The sequence below is a fragment of the Zingiber officinale genome, chromosome 9B (genome assembly GCF_018446385.1).
Source record: "Zingiber officinale cultivar Zhangliang chromosome 9B, Zo_v1.1, whole genome shotgun sequence".
Taxonomy (NCBI): Eukaryota; Viridiplantae; Streptophyta; class Magnoliopsida; order Zingiberales; family Zingiberaceae; genus Zingiber; species Zingiber officinale.
The window spans coordinates 21,453,482-21,476,561 of record NC_056003.1 but is presented as its reverse complement, the minus strand read 5'-3'; the positions used below and the strand labels follow the sequence as shown (position 1 = coordinate 21,476,561).

General features: G+C 34.9%; 3 protein-coding genes across 5 annotated transcripts; 1 reads left to right on the top strand and 2 right to left on the bottom strand.

Annotated features, from left to right (window-relative positions):
* Positions 1 to 2,128: 2,128 nt before the first annotated feature.
* On the top strand, positions 2,129 to 8,043 carry LOC122024129 (phenylalanine--tRNA ligase, chloroplastic/mitochondrial-like). Its single transcript, XM_042582680.1, has 10 exons — positions 2,129 to 2,550; positions 2,650 to 2,843; positions 3,202 to 3,408; positions 3,483 to 3,600; positions 3,737 to 3,813; positions 4,436 to 4,615; positions 7,041 to 7,085; positions 7,336 to 7,440; positions 7,574 to 7,687; positions 7,775 to 8,043. The coding sequence occupies exons 1-10, from the start codon at positions 2,265 to 2,267 to the stop codon at positions 7,823 to 7,825; spliced, it is 1,377 nt and encodes a 458-aa protein (XP_042438614.1). The 5' UTR covers positions 2,129 to 2,264; the 3' UTR covers positions 7,826 to 8,043.
* Positions 8,044 to 8,360: 317 nt separating this feature from the next.
* LOC122022748 (bifunctional 3-dehydroquinate dehydratase/shikimate dehydrogenase, chloroplastic-like) lies at positions 8,361 to 15,852 on the bottom strand. 3 transcript variants are annotated; one of them, XM_042580842.1, is made up of 10 exons: positions 15,523 to 15,852; positions 14,520 to 15,216; positions 14,077 to 14,295; positions 12,505 to 12,851; positions 10,283 to 10,346; positions 10,040 to 10,148; positions 9,788 to 9,931; positions 9,222 to 9,370; positions 8,753 to 8,915; positions 8,361 to 8,666 (listed from the first exon to the last, which is right to left on the bottom strand). In XM_042580842.1, exons 2-10 carry the CDS (start codon positions 14,556 to 14,558, stop codon positions 8,632 to 8,634), a joined length of 1,269 nt encoding a protein of 422 aa, XP_042436776.1. In that variant the 5' UTR covers positions 14,559 to 15,216; positions 15,523 to 15,852; the 3' UTR covers positions 8,361 to 8,631. The 3 variants fall into 3 exon arrangements, with proteins under 3 accessions (XP_042436776.1, XP_042436774.1, XP_042436775.1); XM_042580840.1 differs by having other exon boundaries at positions 14,520 to 14,625; positions 15,502 to 15,835; XM_042580841.1 differs by having other exon boundaries at positions 14,520 to 14,625; positions 15,523 to 15,834.
* Positions 15,853 to 16,674: 822 nt separating this feature from the next.
* LOC122024528 (mevalonate kinase-like) lies at positions 16,675 to 20,671 on the bottom strand. Its single transcript, XM_042583181.1, has 5 exons — positions 20,407 to 20,671; positions 20,077 to 20,320; positions 19,742 to 19,995; positions 19,116 to 19,529; positions 16,675 to 17,066 (listed from the first exon to the last, which is right to left on the bottom strand). The coding sequence occupies exons 1-5, from the start codon at positions 20,546 to 20,548 to the stop codon at positions 16,957 to 16,959; spliced, it is 1,164 nt and encodes a 387-aa protein (XP_042439115.1). The 5' UTR covers positions 20,549 to 20,671; the 3' UTR covers positions 16,675 to 16,956.
* Positions 20,672 to 23,080: the final 2,409 nt, after the last annotated feature.

The following is a 23,080-nucleotide window of genomic DNA, read 5'->3' as shown; positions in this document are numbered from 1 at the left end:
TTATTTAATTTCTAAAATAATGCGAGACTAGTTCACGTCGCTGCCTTTTTCCTGAAATAATATGAGATTTACGCAATGACGATCATTTTCCTAAAATAATATGAGATTTTCTGGATGATTTAACCTTTTCCTAAAATGATCCTGCACCACCAAGGGGCTAGGAAACCAAGGAGCTAGTGGCCCGAGAGTCAAGAGCTGGGAGGCCCGAGAGGCTGGGAGAGGCTAAGGAGCTAGGAGACGAGGAGACTACGAAGCCAAGAGGCCTAAGAGGTCGGGAGGTTAAGGAGCTGGGAGGCTCGAGAAGCTGAGAGACTAAGAAGTCGGGCGTCAACTTGACCAGAGTAAAAAAATAAAACAATTACTAAAAAAAATATGGACCCACCAAAGGTAGGGTCCTATGCGACGGCTCCACCTTGACCACTAGGGCTGACTCTGATTAGTATCTCGAGTGGTTTGATTATAGATTTTGATGTTTGAATTAAATGATTTAAATTAAGTTTTATCTTATAATATGATATATGTATCTGTGTAAGACCTAGGAGTACACATAGGATAGGAACATTGATAACTCAAGAGTTATTGGAAGTATAGAAGAAAGATATCACTCAAGGGTATACAACACCCGGGGAATGAAAGAATTGGAATATAAAGACAGATTTACACGGGGAGTGGAAGACATAAACATACGAAAATGATATCACGGGGAGTGAGAATGAAGGAGTGAACTAGAAGGATTTGGTGTATCAAATGGATGAAAAGTCAGGTTGGGTATGTGTATGCTTCGATTCATTTATGATTTGATTAATTATTAATCATTAATAAATACAAGACAAGTATTCATTTTATACCCTTCTATCTATCCTAAATTTTTGTTCTCAAATGCACCTTATCAGTTTTTTACTCAAATATGTACTAGTTCAATGAATATCTAATAATCTAAATGTCCAATATTATTTATGTTATATTCTAATATTCATATTTAAACAAGTTAACTAATTAATGTAGTGTTAAATTATCTAGTTAGTACTGGTAGGATTATAAGTCAATTTAATTAATAAATTTATATTTACTGCTAAAAAATATTTGTTGAATTTAATATCATTATAAAAAAAATTGCTAAGAGATGAAATAAGACATTTGAATATAAAAATAAAATGGAAATTTGACTATACCTAATTATCTAAAAGGTATATTTAAAGAAAATATTCTAAATGAACTAAATGAATAGGTGATTGACTGGTTGGAGAATTTAAACCTAAATGAACTAACATTTGTGAGTAAATTTAAATTTAATAAAAATTTATTTATATTTATTCAATGTACAATCAATTAGTTAAGGTTAATTAAATAAAAAAAGTAATAATTTTAAATAAAGATGATGAATTATTCATGAATAATGTTGCAATGTATAAAGATAGAGTTGATAAACTATCTTTATCAATAAAGAGCTTATAAAATTTATAAATAGATAATTAAATTTATAATATCAAATTACTAATTAGTTAAATAAGTTTAAAAAAAAAAAAAATTCCAAAGCTCCATAATATCTAAATAAATCAAACCCAAATTCATTTAAAAAGTAATCAAACCAAACTTGGCGTGATGAGTTTATCAAATAAGTTTAAAGCAATACAAAACTCAGCTTGTTTGTATAATCCTAGCTAAAGGTAATGTTAAGGTAATTGGGATGATGAAATTTGTTATGCAAAATAAGAGATAACATAATGTAAAATCAATCTTCATGACGATGATAAAATTTGATGGTAAAAGATGAATATATTCATCCTCTCAGTGTCCCTGTCAATCTGTCTCAGGATCAACATCTCAAGTGCTTGTTATTAGATAAGTCACATAGAGAGATAACCTAGTCAGGTGGCACACTAATATATAATGTAATAAAATAAATATTGAAGAGGCCTTCAACTATAAGGTAGATATGAATGTTCAAGAGGAAGGAGAAAAATGTGAAACAACGATTCGAGGGGAAAAATAGTGAAATAAAAAATAAAAAATTAGTGAAAATACTTTTTTTTTTTTGGATTTTTATCATTTTATAAAGTTTTTTTCTTTTAAATTTTGATAATTTATTTAAAATTATTGGGTGAATTTGACTGCTCATTACGGTACCCTTCACGACTCAACAAGGCAAAGAAATTGCTTTTTTGCGGCTGAGGGAAGTGAGTCGTAGCGGCGGGCGGCTCCCTTCTTTCATCCACCAATTGGATTCCCCTTTTTGACCTTCCGAGGAGACGACGAGCGACGATATGCTTATCTCAAGAGGTGGCACCTGCGCCCGCGCGCTGCTGCTGCTCTCCACTCGCATGGCGGCATCCTCAATCTCCTCCAACCTCATCGCCCCCGCCTCTGCCTCACGCCGCATTCATGGTTCGAAGCCCTTCTCCGCCCAGCTCCTCTCCTATCCGCCCTTTTTATCCCGCGCCTCCCTTTTCTCCTCTCATGCCTCTGTCCACTCCAACAAGGTTCATAAGAAATCCAATTCCAGGGTCGCGGCTCTCCTCGAGATTGGCGGCGTCAAAATTGCCAAAGATGGTACCTTTCTTTTTGTATTATCAATTTTTTTTTAAAAAAAAAAGAAGCTTATTGTGCGTCTTTATTGATTTATTTGGGTTCTATTGCTTGATGGTACAGATGTTGTCCGGGAAAGCGATCCCACAAACAATGTGCCAGACAATATATTTTCGAAGATCGGTCTGCAACTACATCGAAGGGACAACCATCCGATTGGAATATTGAAGAATGCCATCTATGAGTATTTCGACACCAGTTACTCCTCCATGTTCGTCAAATTTGATGACCTTTGTCCCATTGTTTCCGTGCAGCAGGTATATATGCTTTTCATTACATCGTTTCTTTTGGCAACTTAATGTTTAAGTTTTTTTCAACTACCGAGCCCATGCTCAAAATATCTCCCTTCAAGCTCCGTAGTGTTGATATCTGGGTAATCAGTAGAGTAAAGTTTGTGTTTTTTGGATTATACTATGCTTTTCTTATACTAATTGGACACAGAAAAAAAAAAACGTTAATGTCTTACCTCACAATGCCATTCTGTGATCTTGGCCAGTAGATTCCTACACTTGATCAATCACGAGTTTAGGATTATCTAGTTCTGATATCTGTATGAACTTTCTATGCACTATTGTTCGATGCACTTGTGGCTGACCTTGAATCCGTGTCTTTCAGAATTTTGATGAGGTGTTAGTGCCTGCTGATCATGTAAGCAGGAGTTACAATGATACATATTATGTTGATGCGGGCACTGTCTTAAGGTGTCATACCAGTGCTCATCAGGCAGAGTTATTGAGGGCAGGGCACAGCCATTTTCTTGTAACTGGCGATGTGTACCGTAGAGACTCCATTGATTCAACCCATTATCCTGTGTTTCATCAGGTTTTTGTCCAATTCCACTAACTACCAATTTTTCTGATATTGCAAAACCTAATTGTTAAGCACCCAGCTTACAGATGGAAGGGGTCCGTGTCTTCTCTCCAAATGAATGGGAGGTTTCTAGCACTGATGCAACATCTTATGCAGCAACAAATCTAAAGAAGTGTCTCGAGGGTTTAGCAAGGCATCTTTTTGGTACTCTGGAACTAATGAAACTTTTAACTTTGTCATTAAAAATTTAAAGTGGAATATATTAGTTACTGCCTTACGATAGTTCTAGTTCTAGTTCTTGTATGCTGAGGTCCCAAGTCTTATGTATCTTTATGTGCAGGTGCTGTGGAAATGCGATGGGTTGATACTTATTTTCCATTCACCAACCCATCTTTCGAATTAGAGATTTATTTTCAGGTTGCTACTTATTTCTCCTGAATTGACCCTCCCATCATCTCCTGATGTACATTTTGACTTAGTTATCTTATAATACTGATTTTCTTATTCTCCATAATATGTTCCTGGATCTGTTGCTACATGTAAGGGAGTGTTTGTCTTGCTTGATTTGGAACCTGCAGTAATCTATATGCATTATATGCAAGAAAATGATAGGAGCTTCTAGTTAAACAAAAAAAAATCACAAGGAAAAATCATGTTGGTCGCTCTCATGATCACACTTGGTATTTATTAATAAACATTATTGTGATTGTAACACGAAATACATTTATAGGCATTTGTTTTAAGATTCTGAATTTTTCTTTGTTTTGAAGTCCTAGTTCAATAGCACATTATGTTTCAATCTTTCTGTTTGTTGAAGAATTTTTTAGAGTGACATAAATGATCAACTGACCAATGCATTGATGGGTATTCTTTTAGATCCCATATCACATTTTAGATTATAGATTTATCTTAATTGAAATTGATGAGAGACAGATTTAGACTGAGCTTAATTAGGAATATATTTAGACATTATTCCCACTAATTCTTGTCTTGTATGATCTGATATTTGTTTTAATATTGTTATAAATAACTTTTGCAGGAAAAATGGATGGAAGTGTTGGGATGTGGAGTGACTGAACAGGAAATTCTTAACAGAAATGGTAGGAAAGATTCTGTTGCATGGGCCTTTGGGCTTGGATTAGAAAGACTTGCAATGGTTCTCTTTGATATACCAGATATTCGACTTTTTTGGTCAACTGATCAGAGGCTTACTTCACAAGTATGTCAAACTTATGTTTTGCTGATTCTGAAACTAGTGCTAATATTTTCTTCAAACATTTACTTTTATTCGAGTAGTGATGATCTACTTGGTAGTTCTTAAGATGAGAAAGGAAGATATATAGTTAATTCATTGTTTGAGATATATCCAATATCAAATCATGATTTAGGATTAATGGTTCTCTGGTTGTTTAGACACCCATGTGAGTACTTGTTTAACCAACTCAAAATTTTAAGTTATACACTGATAAAGATGATTTTTCTGCATAGATCTGAAAGGAGCTGAGTTCTGTTAAGCTTAATCATGTTTATGCATATGTCGTGATTAAAATCTCAACTAAACATGAAAATTTTATGCATATTTGTCATGGATTAAAATCTTGACCAAGCATGAAACTCCATGTGTTTTTTTTCAAAGTATTGAACTTTGACTGATCTCAAGATGTTTGCTCAATTAGAATCAAATCTATAAGGATAATTATGTTCAAATTCGAGCCAATGAAGGATATTTAGATCATTTTAATGGGTTTAATAAACTTCTCACAATAATTTTGTTATATAGCTTTTTAAAAGAACTTGCTCTTGGACTTATCTAAGAGTTTAAATAATATTTAGCATCACTATAATGCTCATAATAAACTTGATAAAAAAAATAAATTTAAATTAGGGACTTTAGCAGTAATGGAGAGGATATCTCTCCATATTATTTGTGAATCAAACGTGTCATAATAAATTTAAATGAGAAAATTAACCCATCAACTTATTAAGCCTAATCATTGACCAGAATGTTTAAACCCAAGTTAATAACAACTCACTCATCTGAACTTATGAACTTTTTTATTATCCAACAACTCGCCATGTAGCACTAAATTGGATGTCAGAATCTACTGCAGTCGGGTCTTTGTCAAGACCTAAATTCCAACTCAACCCATAATCATCCCTAATTGACAGCATGTGAAGTACAACAGTGGCTACACGATTACATATATAGCCTTTTCCAACACCTTATTATGCTTAAAATTAAGTATGCTCTGATATCCCCTCAGATCAGAAAATTGACCTTTTATTTCATTAGGCCTGAAAATAAAATAAAATGATGCTATTGAGATTTAAAAGAGTTAGGAAAACATATGAAATGGCTCCTGATGAGATAAAACAGGTTCAGATACTAAGATATACCAGTATATAAAACGGCAATGGATGAGCTCCATGCTGGTAATGGTAAACTTTGAAGACTATTCGTCAACATAAAATACTTCTATAAACTTGATGTGTAAAACATTTACATATTCAAAAGGACAAATTTTAATTTAGCAGCAAAGCCTTGTGCATACATCAGATTTATATCTTACAAATTTTATTGAATATCTAGATTAACTTATGTGCAAAAAGTAAACATTCTAGGCCCATATAAAATGACCAGTAACCAGTATCACAGACCATATTTATTAAATTTTTAATGAGCTAGACAAGCTTATAAATGAAATTTTCACCTTGTGAGCCACTTGTAATTTCTAGTTACCTAAGATATACTAATGAGCCAAAAGTACTCATGTTCTTGTTTATTAATTGTGCCTAAAAAAGTTAAAGCTTTATTATTTTATCATTTATGGGTGGATAAGATCGCACAAGTGCATAAATGAGTTATTTCTACGCTGAGTACTATTCTTGATCATGAATGTTTCATTGTCCTTCTATCCTAATTTTTCACTAGTATGTTGTGTCGGCAGATCATAATCAGGTTCAACTACTCTGAAATCATGACATTTTAGGGTTACAAATTTTGGGATTTTAATTTTCTTTCTCCGGATTTCATCTACTCAAAGAACTAATTAGGAGGGGAAAAAATTGAATGATAACTATCATTGAGTGTGTTCATGACCAAAGCATTATTTAGATTTTAGGATGAGGAATACTTAAACCATAATAAAATATAGTTGAAGTTTTGAATATGAACTTTATACTTGTGTGAGAGACTGATCAATGAATACAATGCACATCATTTTTATGACCAATTAAACCCATGTTAGTTCAATTATCATTTCTAGAGCAGTCTGCTAGGTTATGGACTTTGTATTTTCATTTACAATCTGAAATAGACCAACTCATTATACAGCTTTGCATTGCGGTTCTATTGCGATACATGCTCTCACATAAACCATGTCCTAAAAGCTTAGTTGGAATATCATTATGCTTTCTTAGAACTGCATATTCTAATACATCTTCTATGCTATATGGTGATTTATTTTAAATTTTTTTTGTCAAAAAAATACATAGTCAAAGGCAATCATCCTAACAAATTAAAATAATTATATCAATAAATGTTAATTCACTTGATCATTACATAAATTGTCTGTTAATGGAACTGTCTGTACTTGTCATCAAGCATTGACCTTCATTTAATTAATCTCCCTTCCTATGAATAGTTTTCCGCGGGCAAGCTTGGCGTCAAGTTCAAACCATTTTCCAAGGTATTACTCTTTTGGATCAGCTAAAAAAAAGAGAGAAAAGACTCACTTTTACCAAACATTTTTGCAACTCGACCTGCCTTTACAGTTTCTGGAACATTCGACAGAAGTATGCTTCAATTTCCAATTTAAACAATCTGCCTTTTCAATTCAAGAGATTGGAAAATGACATTGAACAGCGCAAATTAAATTACAAAATAAATAATGCTTATCAAAACTTTTGCTTTTGTCTCATGGAAACTTCCTTTTGCAGTTTCCTCCCTGCTACAAGGATATTAGTTTTTGGATCAGTGATTCCTTTACAGAGAACAACTTATGTGAAGTCGTTAGAGGAATTGCTGGGGATCTTGTGGAAGAGGTCAAGTCTCTAGGCGGCATTTGTTCTGTTCTATATAACGAATTCTTTTTTCATAATCTATATTTCTTGCTCTATTGGTTTTCTGAAGGTTGCTATATTACAGTGAAGACTAATCATATATTTTCTGTGGCAGGTGAAGTTGATTGATAATTTCACCAATAAGAAGGGTATGACCAGCCATTGTTACAGAATTGCATTCAGATCCATGGAAAGGTCGCTTACCGATGAGGAGATAAACCAGCTACAGGTTTGGAGGATGTTTAAATGATCCTTTCCTTTTGCAATTTGTGCTCGTCGATTGATTGTTGATGTACTCGTACAAACTTGCTTGCAGTGGAGTATCAGGGAAACAGTGCAGACAAAGTTGCATGTCACACTACGATAAGAGCAGATGCACCCCACTGCGAGTATTGTCATCCTTAGCGAAATTTTGCACTATCACATTTAATATTCATGTTATTATCTCCTTAAGATTCAGATTTAGATGTAATTCATCTGGGATTAATGCTAGTAAAGGAAGACGAAAATAATAATGCTACAGGTTAATGCTCTCTTGTTTTTCTTACTGATTCCGTTCGTATTTATGAATCTCTTATGAGGATATACTTTTTTTGTCTTTGCCATTCTCTTCATTCGCTTCACTTTTGTGAATCTGGATAAACTAAATGTGTTTGTTAAATGGTTCTTGCTATCTAATATGCCATTCATTTTGTATTTAGAGTATAAGAACAACAAATACAATCAAATCTTTATCCTACTAATTAGAATTGGCTTTATGAGTATTTTTACGCCTATTTAGAGCATGGATGGCACAATATTGTCATTTGGAGTGAAATGGAATAAATATAACTTGCACAATGATATCAACATTTTAAGTTCGAATTTGAATTTGTAACTAAATATCCAGAAGGTAGCAAAGCTGAACCAAATATCAAATGACAGATACAATTCAATATTGTATGTATATAAATATGAAACTGATAGCAAATATGCTGAATACAACTTTCAGATTTCTAGTTGCCATTTCTTTGTCTCCAACACAACAAAATAGGAATCAACATGCCTCATGCTACCTATTGAAGAATGCCGGCCAAGTCGATATGCCATAAGTTTGAAAAAATATCCGACTGTCAAGGAGGAGATACTGAGAAAGCATTTATTTACTACAGAAAACAAACCATTTTATGTGTATTATGCCAAAATATCGCGCAAAAGCTTTTCAGGAGCTGCAAAAAAAAAAAAAAAAAATTATATGAGGCTCCTTTAAATATACAAAGCATATCAAAATATGATACAGGGTTGAAGAGTTGACCTGGCAAATTTGTGAACAGTTCGAATTGTCCCATTGCTTGCCTTATAAACATCTCGAGTCCGCTAACGACGGTGGCTCCAGATTCCTGTGCTTCCCTCAAAAGAGTGGTTACTTTTGGTGTGTAGACAGCATCAAAAACCAAAGAATACCACCTCAGTGCTTGCTGCAATTTCACAAATATATTTGATTATGGAATTTTTACTTCAAGAGTTAATAGGATCCTAGATATGTGAAATGCTCTATTTGCTCAAATTGTGAAATAAAGATTATCTTCTGGTTCCTTGAAGCATCGAGAATGAAGGTGGTAGGAATCTTGCCCAGATTCCATATGAAGGTTTAATGTGTGCTAAAAGAGTATAACATCTCATAGATGAATACAACACCAAGAATTTAGTTTCAGACTGTAAAAGGAATTTGAAGCAGCAAAAACTTGGAAGGAGCAAAACCAATTTAAGGAGAATTCACAAACCTTAGAGACAGGTGTCTGATTAACATTAGGTTGCATTCCAATTGATGTGGTGTTGGCAAGAATCATTCCATTCTCAGGATGGAAATTTTCTAATTCAGCAAGGGTCAACGCTTGTGCCCCCATCAAATTTGCAAGCTCTTTTGCTCGTTCTGTGAATCACGAGTGGTAAAGAGATCAAGACAAGTACAGCAACTCTATTTGTGAACAGCATTGCAGCAAAGGATGCATGCATTGATTTTTCTACTTGTAAACTACTATTCGCTATTCATTCACATTAGGAACAATCAAAAACCATAATAAAATCATAATGGTGAGTGTACGAGAATAACCTCTCCCCAAATTAACTGCATGGAATTTTATAGTTTCAGCTTCTTATTATAAAAGAAATTAGCTTATGAAACTTATTAATCAAACAACCAACGAGTCTGCATTTTATAAATAGGCTAATACAAAACTTAGATTTGGTAGCAATGTAATAAGTTGTTAAGCTGATTGAGCATGGAGCTTCTTTGTTTCTCTAGCACTAAGTACATGTGTAAAATGGTAAATGAGGGTTTAGGGTTTACCAAAAGTACGATTTGCAATCACTACTTTTGCTCCTTTTGCCTTTGCACCATAAGCAAGAGCCTTCCCAGCACCACCAGCACCTATGACAACAAATATCTTACCAGCAAGGGGAGAACCAATTTCATCCTTTCCCCCTCGTAAACCTGTGAAGTAACATAAACTGAAACTTCGCTAGCATTACCAATGAACAGCTACTTTCTGGATAGAGCTTTTCCAAAAGTTGCATACAAAAGTATTCAATACTTACACACCTCTTAGTCCATCCTCGATTGCAGATATTGCACCAACATAGTCAGTGTTGTAACCAATTAATTTCCCATCAGATGCCCGTTTAACAATAGTATTTACCGCACCTATAGCCTGCAGAAGCAAAACAAGGATGCCATTTCATAACTCTTTATAGAACATAGCTGTACAATTTCTCGACCAAGATGTAATGGCACCCATTAACTAGCTGTAAAATCACCATTAAACCTGAAGCTATACTCACTTACTTTTGCAATTGGATCAACTTCATCGCAACATCTTAGTGCAGCTTCTTTGTGGGGAATTGTACAACTGAATCATAGAACAGATACAATTAGTCAAGAGAGATGGAAATATTCATCAAATTTAACCATTTATTGTGTAATAGCTGTCCAAGTAAAGACATACTGTATTCTAGAAAATTGGGTAGTAAAATTTACCCACTTCTAAGATGATTCAATTTCTCACTGTCTAGTTGTCATTTTATTGGTGTCACTTTTCCTCTTATATTTATATGTTTTCTCCCATGGTATAATTTGTAGGGATTGAGTGTAAAAATATTTATTGACCTTGGTCTATATGGATGGCTTGGACATACTAATCACATAACGTTTCACTGCGAGTGTGACATTTAAACAACAGCTTATGTCTGTAGGGTCTATGATAAAATGTTAAGAGAAGGTATGCAAAGTGACAAGAAAGTAATGAATAATAATGGAATTTTTCCTTCTTATGGATAAATAAATTAAAATTCCGCTTGAAAAATTTGTTAAAGTTGAATTATATGTGCACCCCTGGTCTTGTTGGATCATCAGTCATTCAAACCTAGTGGTTACTTTTTTTACCTTTTCACTAATTTTCCTTTGACAAAGACACTTGTGGTTCCCAAATTTAAATCCTAAAACCTTTTTGCTTTGCAATGCTATGCTTCAACATAGATAATGAGATTTGCAACAGGCAAATCAATGCTCAGTAATTTGTTGTATCTTCGTGAATCATTGTAGCAAGGTGATTACGCTCACCTCAAGCGCCCCTCATAATCCATCCTCAAATTATGTGAAGGGAGGTAAATCGGGTCACCTATAGCCAACCGACAATTGGCTAGGGGGTGGGAGGAGTTTTTTCCCAAGCGCATGCGTCCGCTGGGAATTAATCCCTATCCCATTATCTTCATGAATCATGAACCATGCAGATATTGCATTACATATTTGATCAATGACCATTGTTCATCTGCTGAGCACAAAACATTAGAAATTCCTTTTATTAAATCATATCATTCTCATGATGGCAAATGATGCAGCAAGGACTAGCTATTTTAAAATTTTATGCAGTCCCTGCAGGAAAGATAGAAAATGAGTCACCCAACTTTGTGACGCCTGGGCAAGAAGTGTATTCAGATTAAGCATTTTACTATGACCTTCACATTCTAGTTACTATATCAATTGGGTAGCAGAACGTATAGTGTGATTCAGGAAGCCTGTAATGACACAAAACAAGATGTGGTTCTCTTACAAGTGGTTAGATAGGTAGAAAACAACTTAAAGGGATTCAGTTCCTTGATCCATCTGCCTCCTAAAAACACACTGTATATCAGATAAGATCATCACTGTTGGAAGCAATGATGCTAATTCTACTTGAGAGAACCATGGTGAAATATAATACTTTAATATCAGTTTATAAGATTCTACAGACTAATCTGGTCACCTTTATGTCTACATGGCAGATTTAACCTTGTACCATTTGCATAAGGGGATATATCACTTCCATTGCACGTTTCACATATCCCTCATTTCTCTTTTAGACTCCTACAATTTGTTTATGGGTATCCAAATGACCAGTTTTGGGATTTGTGCACATATATGAATGCCATAAGTAATTAAATAGAAAATTTTCAATTGTTCATTCCAACGCCAGTGGAGCAAAATTCCAGAGTTAAATTGAATGACGAGAATTTGGCGTGGCAGGAATACTCCTATACCCTTATGCTCATAGTGACAAACTGCAACATGTATGATAGGCAAGGAAGACATTGAGTAAACATCTTACATCTGACAAAAGCACAAAGCATAAAAATCTGATCCACAGCCAACATGTTGAGATAGAAAAAAAGAAGCAAAGATATGATATCCATTTGGTCACCTTTATTTGAAAATGGAGATATGTCCAACCACCTTTCCATGTCAAGGAAAACATTAAAATGCAATAATATCAGATGAAAGCTTTAAGATAGTTGAAGCTTAAAAGTAGGAAGCAGCTTATTTAAATTTCAAATCGCAATACAAGCCAATATAAAGACCCCCAAATGAAGACAATCACTGTCAGCAAAGAAAAGTATGAATGAAGGCCTGGCATAAGAATATTATATGTGCAAAGAACTTACGTTGACAAAACAGGTAAAAATAAGGACTCTCAAAGAATAATGAACCCAGCACAGAGTGAAAAGCTTTGCGCAAGATATTAACAGTTGTACCTGAATCCAGCAAAATCTGGAGATGAGTAAGCATTTAGAAAATTCTCAAGGTCATCCACTAAAAGCGGCACGTAAACTGCATTGAAACCAACTGACTTGAATGCCGCATTATGCAAAATAGGGCCCTTGCTGTGGCCTACAGGTTTCCCAATAATCCCATAGACTTTTGTATCTTCTCCAATCTGTCTAATGTTGTATACATTCAACAAGTCTGAGATAGTTGGCTGTCCAGGAGCTGATTCCTTGCCCGAGTCAAGGGTGCCAAAAGTTAGATATCCTCCAAATTTTGAGCAAAGCAACCTGGAGATTAAACCTCTCTCCCCCATGACCAATCCTATCATTGGCACCTGTTATTCCTATTAATTAGTCAAACATATGATGTTCTATCTCAAGTCCAAGTGATATCCTATATTTACTTTGAATAGACCATCAATCTCTCTATTTGTAAAGGAAAGGGGAACCAGTACCATAATGAGTAATGAATTTTGATCAAAAAGCATTTAAAAGTGGTTTATTTTGAAGAGCAGAAGGTAAACTTAACTATCACAATAATAATGGGAGATTTTCTTTCTTTTTTCTTTTTGCTTAAATAACAACCAAATCAGAAGAGGAGCTGTTCCACTAAAGGAAACAGGCAAATAGAGAAATATGCAAGGGCAATTTATAAGTTATTTAGATAATGCCAATCGTATACACTTCAGGTGGAATTTGGAAAACGTAGTTGCAAGTATATCACTTTTTTTTATCAAAATTCGCTGATACAAAACTAGTCCAATCAATTTGACTAACAAAGAATTAGTATATCGCTTGTAGCATATTATTGCTGAGTCGCTGATACAGAACTAGTCCATCCAATTTGACTGACAAAGAATTCAGAAGCTAGTTTCTTATATCCTAAAAAACTAAGATGTGTTGTCCTAACTTATTGCCAGCAAACATTATGTCCCTGGTTTACATTTTATAAACCACATAATAGAAACATGGTCATAATAATAATGCACATACTGTATGGTTATTACATATACATATTCTCATTATCGATATTGAAACAAAATAAGAAAAGAAATTTGAACGTTGTAGTATAGTCAAGTTTGATAGTTTACGTCCTTTCTTTGATGATGTTGTCACTTCTATTAAATTATAGTTTCAAGCAACTATTGATGCAGGAATATTCCAGAAGAAACAGGGATCGACAGTAAAATAAGATAAAGAAACATGCAAGATATGTTGAATTGCAATTGATCTTCATCCCAATATTCAATTAGATGTCAACAGCAGAAAAATAACTCAAATTAGATTCGGAACTACTGATCCTAAATCCCATTTTTGGTTTAGCCAGATGCATTATCTTTTCATATCTGACCAAATAGGCCCATACCAAATAACTACTTTCATTTAACATGACTCCACATTGCCATGAATACCATGGAGCATACTAGAAACAGGGCTCCTGTTTTGATCTAAGAATGCCAGTTCACTACTAGGCACAATAGAACAACAAAAAGAAATAAAAAGAAGAAGATATGTGCCCGCCAACCAATTCAATTGCATCATCAGTTTGTTAGCACTTACTTGGCAATGCACAATTACTTGAAACATGCGTGTGACATCAACAATGTCCACAGCAGTGGTTGCAATCTTCACTATATCAGCTCCAACAGCTTGTATTGTTGCTACAAGACCACTCAACTCCTCACTTGATGGAGTAGTTTGATAATTGTGAGAAGAAACAATAAGCTTGAAGCTCTCTGGTTTCTTTCCAGATATGAGTTTAACAAAGTTTTCAGCAACCTGCAAGTACAAAGTGTACACATCTGCAGATAAGGTAGCTAGCAGAAGTCATATAATAACACTGGCATGTCTTAATTAGCTACTAGGAATCTTCAATTAGCATTGAAAATATCAAAATGCACACATCATTTTTCTTCCTGGTAATATTTAAATGCAGCATTTGGGTCTGTTGCATTAAGTTTTGGTGCATTTGCCTGAAGATATACTTTAGTGTAAACACCAACCTTAAGCTCAATGTCAACATACTCAGCTCCTAACTCCATGGCTAAGCATAGCGCATCAAATCTCACTTTGTCATCACCCTCATATTCACCTCCTTCCCATTTTGGCCTAAGGAAGATACAAATTTAAAGTTAGAATCAAATATAATAACATGAGTTCAGCACCATTTTGGTTAATTATGCAGGCAAAACAACTTTCCAAAAAAAAAAAATGATAAACCCAGCTAGTCTTGGGGTGACCGGCCTGCCCCAAAGAATTTTTCCACTGGCCACCAAGTTAAATCGGGAAGCGCTAGCGGCGGACAGCAAAGAAGTCCAGCATCCTTTGGTTGTGCGTCTCATTTGGAGGAAAAAATCCTACAAATTCGCCATAACTGGAGATCGAATCACAGGTACCTGGGAGACAACCTAGATGCCCTGCCACTGCACCATAGCCCCAGAGGTGACAAACTAACTTTCCAGCATCCAGGGTAGAAGCATTAATAGGACAAAAGGACTTCGGATAACATTCTGATTATGCATAATGAATATATGATTCTCTTTCTTTTTCCCCTTTTTTTTTTTTTTTTTTTGAATCAAAGCATGGGCATTCTTGCTTTCGAAAGGATTAGCTAAGGCTTCATCCAATCTGGCGAAGAAGTGTATAGTTCCACCTTCCTGTTACGCATACTTTTACGCTACTACAGATGACAAATGGAAACTGAAAAAAAAAAAATGAACTCGATCAAAAAACAATTTTGTGCGCAAATTATATTTTTGAAATATCATGTACAAAAATCATAACAAGAGAAAGGAAATAGCACCTTAAACAGCTTCCTAAATCCCTTCTCTTTTCAGATCATTGAATAGAAAACAAACCAGAAAATTGAAGCCAAGAAAAGAAACCTAGAAGATCGAGTATAGGCTAATCCCAAACCGGTAGAAAGATCGCCTACTGCATAATCCCACCAAGGGGGAGGGGAAGGGGGAGAAGACGAGAAAAGACCTGTAGGTGACGAGAAAAGACCTGTAGGTGACGAGGGCCGGGAGTGGACGGCTGCGGAGAAGGAGAGGGAGATCGCGGACGGCATCGAAGTCGGAGAGGTGGTCGAGCCGGATCTCAACGATGTCGGCGCCGCGGGCCTTGGCGGCGACCGCGTCGGCCACCATCTGCTCCACCGTCTTTGACACCAAAGGCACGCAAAGCAGCGTCATCTTCTCGTTCGCTCGCTCGTCGCATGCGATGCGGCTCGCGACGGTGGACGAAGCAGTGAGAAAAGAGGAAGAGGCGGCGGCAGGAGGTTGGTGGCGCGATTCGTTTCGTCGCACTGCGGGAGAGTATCCGAGGAAGCTGGGCAGATCCAACGGTTGATGTGACTCGCGTTCACTTTACGGCTGGATGCGCCATCTCGGCCGACGGTTATTTTTTTATTATATTATTAATTGCTAAATTTAGTACCCTTTTTTTTTTTGTATTTTAGAAAATCTAGCAGATTTAATCCATTATTGATTTTACACATTATATTGTTTTTTTAATCAATTAGCCTACTACTAGAACATCATTAATTCACTAATTAAATTCAAAGTTAAATATTAAAAAAGAAAAAATTATGATGAGTTTAATTATGCGATTTCAATATTTAAAAAATTAGTTATCCGTTAATTTGTCAAAGTTAAAATTCGATCTTTAAATATTTAGAAAATTGAAAAAATATCCTACTGTTGTAGGATTGTCAGGGGACAAGTGTAAAATATTTTAAAATCATCTTACTGATATTGTTAAGCTTCAAAATTACCTCAAAAATTATGTGAAGGACCATTTATCTTGGTTCAATTTGTCTAGAAAGTTTATTTAAGAGCTTTACAGATGTCTTTTGTGTGATCGACAAATAATTCTTAACTGGTCAAACAAAGTTAAAACAAAATTAAGTTTTCCACATGTGTTAGGTTTGGTTGACCAAAATCTTTAGTTAGTCAACCAAATTAGGTGTCTTTGATGACTCAAAATATTTTGGGCAGTCAAAGTTTGCTTTTTGCTAGAGAGTAATCAAATTATTCTTTGCTGTGACTAAAATTTGACTACAATGGAATAATCTCTTTTCCGTAATACATTTAATTGGATTAAACTACTCACATCAAAATTGCTAATCTACACATTAAACTACTCACGAAGAGAACATATAAATTGCTAATTGAATTAAGTTTCATACTGAATTGTTTGGAACAATGCTCATTTAGTTAGAGACATGTTTCTTTAGTTTATCTGAAAGACAAAATCTCCTCAGGGATTGCATTTCATCAACTGTTGAATTTCCTTGGTAACAAAAACTTAAACATGGTTCTTATTGATCAGACATGAGTAAAAAAAGCACAAAGAAACCATCCTACCTAGCAACATGAGAGTTTCTCTCTGAAGAATAGATTACTTCAAGTAGGGTGGTTATGAAGAGGATCCGCATTGTTAGCTGAAGCATATCTCCAAACCCTCCCCGCCAACCTCAGCTCTCAAGCACTGAAACCCACACGACTCGAGCTCTGCAATGACCTTGTCTAGAACTGAGGAAGAAAGAGCTGCCCCAAGGTCAAGGAAGCATTATCAAGCAAGATTTAGAGGATAAGTAAATGAATAAAGTAAAATAAATGGATAAATGGTTTCAAAATCATGTATAACCACATTTTCAGATTCAAAGTACACCAGCAATTGTCACTGCAAACATAAAAGACAACCAACCTATGCAGTTTTCAGAGGGCACAGATGCTAATTTATAGGCTAATCCATATCGTGTTGGGGCAATTGTTCAGAAAAAAATATATTAACGAATAAGAGAGAATTCATTTGAGGGCCGATACACTTACTGGAGCTCGGCTTATATGCCGATCTGCATAAGGTTATCAGAAATTCCTGAGGCAATCGAGGCACATAATAGTTTTAGGTGAAAGCTCCACTCTCAGTAAATGGCTTTGGGACAAATAATTGAACATTTTAGAATCTTTAGATTACTTCTACTAAGTTTTGCTTGTGTGAAACCTGACGTAATATGGATAAGTTCTTCTTGAGATGCATCCTTATAACTAAGAAAATGGTATATTTCATGTACATATATTCGATTTATCAAGTTATTGCATGTTGGCTCTGCCTAATATTTCCAGGCATATCCGTTCCTTAATCGAACAGCTAGCTATAGCTCTGATATATATACAATTAATAATATGTCATCTGTTTCCATAAAGCTCTATTTTATCATTCTTTCAGAGCTACTGCATATGGCTAAACTTCAACTTAATCTGTCTTGAACAAACAAGAAATGGAATGTACTCTGGAATTTTGTCAGAGCTAATTTTCATGTACCAATACAATGAAATACTAAAGAAATGGCAAGAAATTTGTATGCTAAAAAGCATTGTGCCACCAAACATTATGTTGATTGCCATAAACTCTGTAATGACAAGTTCCTATCATAACTGTCGGCATCTTCACATAATCCACTATTGCTATAGATGAGGCAAATCTAGGCAAGCCATAAAGGTAACACAAACGCATTTTACTAGTACATTCTAATACTGATTAGGATTAATTTTCTTCTTCTTTTTCAGTATAATTTTAGCACATCAAATGTACGGTAAATATGATAATTATTAACAATGAGCAGAAACAGTTGCCCATTAGACTGAAAACCATTGTGCTATCTGCATGCTAACGTTTTTCAACTAAAATAATACTCTTATAGTCGAAAGTTGGTTGACATAGTCAACTTTATCTAGGATTTCTATGGAAGAAAAAAAAAACCTAAAGGATTGTGGTGATTAGTTAAACAAGCAATGTAAGCTCAGTGTTTGTCAAGGATTTCTTTGGTAGAAAGAGGAAAGGGATTTACTTGATATTAATTATTTGAAGAGGCAATACGATAATTAGTAGGGCTCAATGATGAAAAGGGTTCCATGTGTATGCATCCAAAAATGTATAGGAATACAGCTTCAACCTATGTTGTGGATTACCAATTCCCAAAGATGTCTAAGCTCTAAATAAATGGAACAAATGGACGTTCAAACTTCTTTAATTAAATCCTGGTATATCTAGATATTCTAAATAGAAAATAAGGACATCTGATGTTTGTTCAATCACAGGACTCAAAATCTTCCATAATTATTTCTTTTCTTAACAAAAGTTGCACAAAGTACATGAAGGTGTTTTGTCAACAAATTAACATCGGCCTCTGATTATCTACATTTCATGGTGTGGTCAAGCATTATGGAGCTACCTTTGTGGAAGTACTCAAACACTTGCACCAGATTCTTCGCATCGTCATCTCCTTTGTGCAAATTTGTATTGTAACAGTCAAAATTCTTATAAAGAAAGCTCTTAGAAGATTGTCCTAAAACAATCATATAATAGACTACAAAAACAAAATTTATAACAAATGCAAAATTACAGAAAAATTTAGCAAATTTAAGAAGTTTAGGTATGGATTATGATATAATTAATAAATTGTGGTTCATATAGTTAGTATCCAAAATCAGAGTTTAACCAGGCACAAATATAAACCTGAAAAAATAAATATCATATAAAAAAAAGTTTAAAAGCTAAAAATACGATATGATGACATATAAATAAAAGGATACATGTAGGCAGCAGAGTCAAAACACAGCCACCGCCACCAGCTCCAGTCAGCTTGGATGCTAGTTTGTACTTTAGTGTTGTCCGAATCACAGTTTCTATAGAAGCATGGCTTACCCCCATGCATTGCAGTAAACCCTGGTTCATTTCCATTAGTTCCTTTATTTTCTCTTCTCTTTCAGTAATTGAAATGTCATCAGGAACAGCTGACTGTATTATGGCTGATAGTTCCTTGCTGATAGAGTCAACTGCAGAAAACACAGAAGCCATAGCATCCTGATGCCTCGAGGTTCTTTCAGATACACCGGCCACCAGTGCTTTTGTGTTCCTCCCAACCTTTGTATTTGTGATGAGCATTCTTAGGGGGGAACTAGATTTAATGCGAGTCACTTCACCCAACTTAAACTGAATCATGCTACCTATAAGATGGTCACTTAAAAATTAAACTATAAAGAACAAGTTTCCTAAGCAACAATGAGAAAACATATTACAGCTTAGAATTGATGATTTAACGAAATACCAAGCAGGATAAATTACAAATCCAGAAAGAAAAAAAAAAATCTTGAAATAGAACATAATTGAAAGACCCCTGTATGAATGAAAAAAGATTACTAGTAAGGAGATTTGATACCGAATGTGCTCACGGTGTTATCAATGCCAGATGGCTTCCCATGGATAATTTTTTCACCTTCGAATGCCCATTTATTCACTAGTTCAAGATCATCATTGCACAATTTCAGCCATCCACCTTGTGAATTATCGATCATAATGGCATTAGACAAAGCAAGCAGAGCTGCCGAAAGTGAAACACAGTATGATGCAGATGAACCCATGCCCGAGCCAAGTGGAAGATCAGAGAAGACAACCACTTTTCCTGGTTTGTAACTTGATAAAGAGAAAGGCAAGAATGAGCTAAATGGGAAAGCAAAGGAAACAGTAGAAAACGGAATCAATCGCGAGTGTTACCCGTGGATCGAGGTGTAGAGATGAAGGAAGGCTGAAATCCCAGAAGCAAGCGACATCTTTGCTTCAGGAATGCTTTGTTCTTCAACTAGGGCTGCAATCAGTTTCATTCGTTCATCCGTGCACGAGACCGGCGATGAAGAAACAGTAAAAGAATCCCCCAGACTCGTCCTTAATTGCGAGAGCGCCCAAGAAAAAACCAAGTTCATATCTTTAAGCTCTAAACACACCGATCCATCAGCATGGTCTGGATTCCGACAAAAGATTGCAACTTTGGAGAAAATCCCGAAGACAAAATGCATGAAACATCGACCGGAGGGCGAGGTGGCGAACCTGGAAGCCGCGGGGAATCGGGGCGGATCGACACGTGGGTGTGGAGGTCGACGGCGGCGGCGACGGCGGTGGAGCCGTGGACGACGGCGTGCTCGCCGGAGATAATGATCTTCCCGGGAGATCGGGTTCGGACCTCCGCCATTGGCGCTGCTGCGATGCTAACGCGAAGCACGATGGCGGAGCGGAGCGGAGAAGCAATCCAACGACGACCGCAGCGAAGAATAAGGAGAGACCCGAGGACCAGAGTCACGGTTGCTGGCGGCTCCGTTGGTTTTTTCCTACAGATGCATTATATTAATTATTCTATAATTATTTTTTAAAAATAAACAATAAAATATTAATCGTATTGATTATTTGATTTAAAATAATATTTGTTTGCTAAATTTATAGGTTAACTAATAAAAAATATATATTATATAATAAGTTACTTAAATAATTGCTATTATTATTATTATATTATTTAAAATTGAAAATTATAGTAAATATTTTAATCATGTCTTCTTTTTTTTTGGTAACCAGCAAACAATTTAATAAATTTAAATTTTAAAAATTTTATCATGTGAATTTTGATCTTTACTTCTCTGTTACTAATCAATCTCTTATCACTATAACATACATAATATGATCTTTTAATCAAATGAGATTTTCTTTATACCGATTTTTCTATATATTTAAAGTTTAATTTTGATGGAAAAATACGGATTCATCGTTGATTTTTATTGTATTTTTAGGTACCGTGGAAACTTATCTAGAAAAAAAATCAAAAATATAATAAATAAATATATGCATTTTGCATTCCATCATTCCGTCTCTTTAGATTAATAACCCTTTACAATATACACGATAGAGTTTACAGTATTTTTCTGAATAGAAAATTTCAGTATTACCCTTTACAATTTCATGTACCCAATTTTCTTCGTCTTCTCGAGACGATCTAGTGGTTAGTACATTAGATGTTGCCACCATAAAGTCTGAGATTCGAATCTCAGCAAATATTAGTAGTCATCTCCTCCGTATTGACCTTGGGACAGATTGACAGAGACCTTAGGTGACCCTCCTCCGTGTTAACCATGAGACGAATTGACAGACACTAAAGATGAACATATTCATCTTTTACTATCATATACCTAACTTCCTTCTCACAAAATAATTACCTAGTTTTTTTTGTCCGTGCATCTCTAAATCTTTACTTTGTTATTCAAAAATTCATTATTTTCACCTGAGACTACGGTGGACTTCGCCTTTAAACATTCTTACGTATTCACTATTCAAATCTTAATTACGGTGACTCTAAAAAATTTAAAATGTTGACTATTGGAAGATAGATATTTATGTTTTTAAATTTATTTTAATAGGAAAAATTTTATCGAATGGGTGATCTTTAAATTAATTGATTCAAAAAAGTAAATACTTTAATTTAAAAATCATTATTTTCAATTTCTATTCTCTCAAATTGACTGATGGATTATATCATTCAAAAAATTTAAAAATTTAATAATTTTTTAAATAAGGGATTCTTAAAAGTGTATTAATTACGTTGATTAATAAGAGCATCCACAGAGCTCCCACCGTTCCCTTTACACGAAGAAGCGGTTTTTCTCCACCTCGTGTTTTTTATTCTTTTTATATATTATTTTTATTTTAATAATTGTAAAAAAAAACACAACGGCTAGAATTTTAATATATTCTTCGTGTGTTATGTCGTTGAACAACGACTATTTTAGCCGTTGTTCAACGGTTAAATTTATTTTTTTTATAAATACGTGATCGATTTCATATTTTTTCATTCATCTCATTGTTATCTTCGATTTCGATTTCTTTCCTCAACTCTCTATATTTTTCAACCACAAAAATATCTTGATTTATTTCAAATAACTCAAAATCTAGATCGATCTATGCTCCATGAATTCTGGAGAAATGAAATGGCGGAAGATGCAGAGGATATAGATGAACAAAGAATGCTCCAACTATATGAGCAGCAACAAACGGTATGTTAAAGAGCTCAAAGTTCTTCCGGTAGAACACAAAGGAGAAGGTATTTGAATCGGGATCGTGAAGTTGGACATGCTTATCTTTTCAATTATTACTTTTCTGATGATCCAGTATATCCTGATAATATATTTTGACGTCGATTTCGAATACAAAAAGAGTTATTCCTTCGTATAGTTGATGCCATGAAAAATCATTCTGAATATTTTCAATGGAAGGTCGATGCAGCGGGGAAAAAAGGTTTGTCGCCACTTCAGAAATGCACAGCGGCTATTCGTCAATTGGCGTATGGAGTCCCTGCTAATCATTACGATGAGTATCCAGGCCCGGCCCAGAGGCCGGGCGGTCCTGGGCGTCTGCCCAGGGCCCAATATTTTGGGGGGCCCAAAATTTATAAATAAGTAATATATATATATATATATATATATATATATATATATAGATATATATATATATATATATATATATATATATATATATATATATATATATATATATATATAGGATTAGGAATTAGGTCAAGTTATTAACTTTTGCTTTTGCATCCGCCGACTTTGCTTTTCTTTTGCATCTGTCGGCTGTTGCTCGATGAATCATCCTCGCTGCAAAATCATCCATACTGCTCGGCTGCTCCTTTGGCGAAATCGCTGCGAGACTGCATCTCTCTCCTACTCTCCTTCACCTC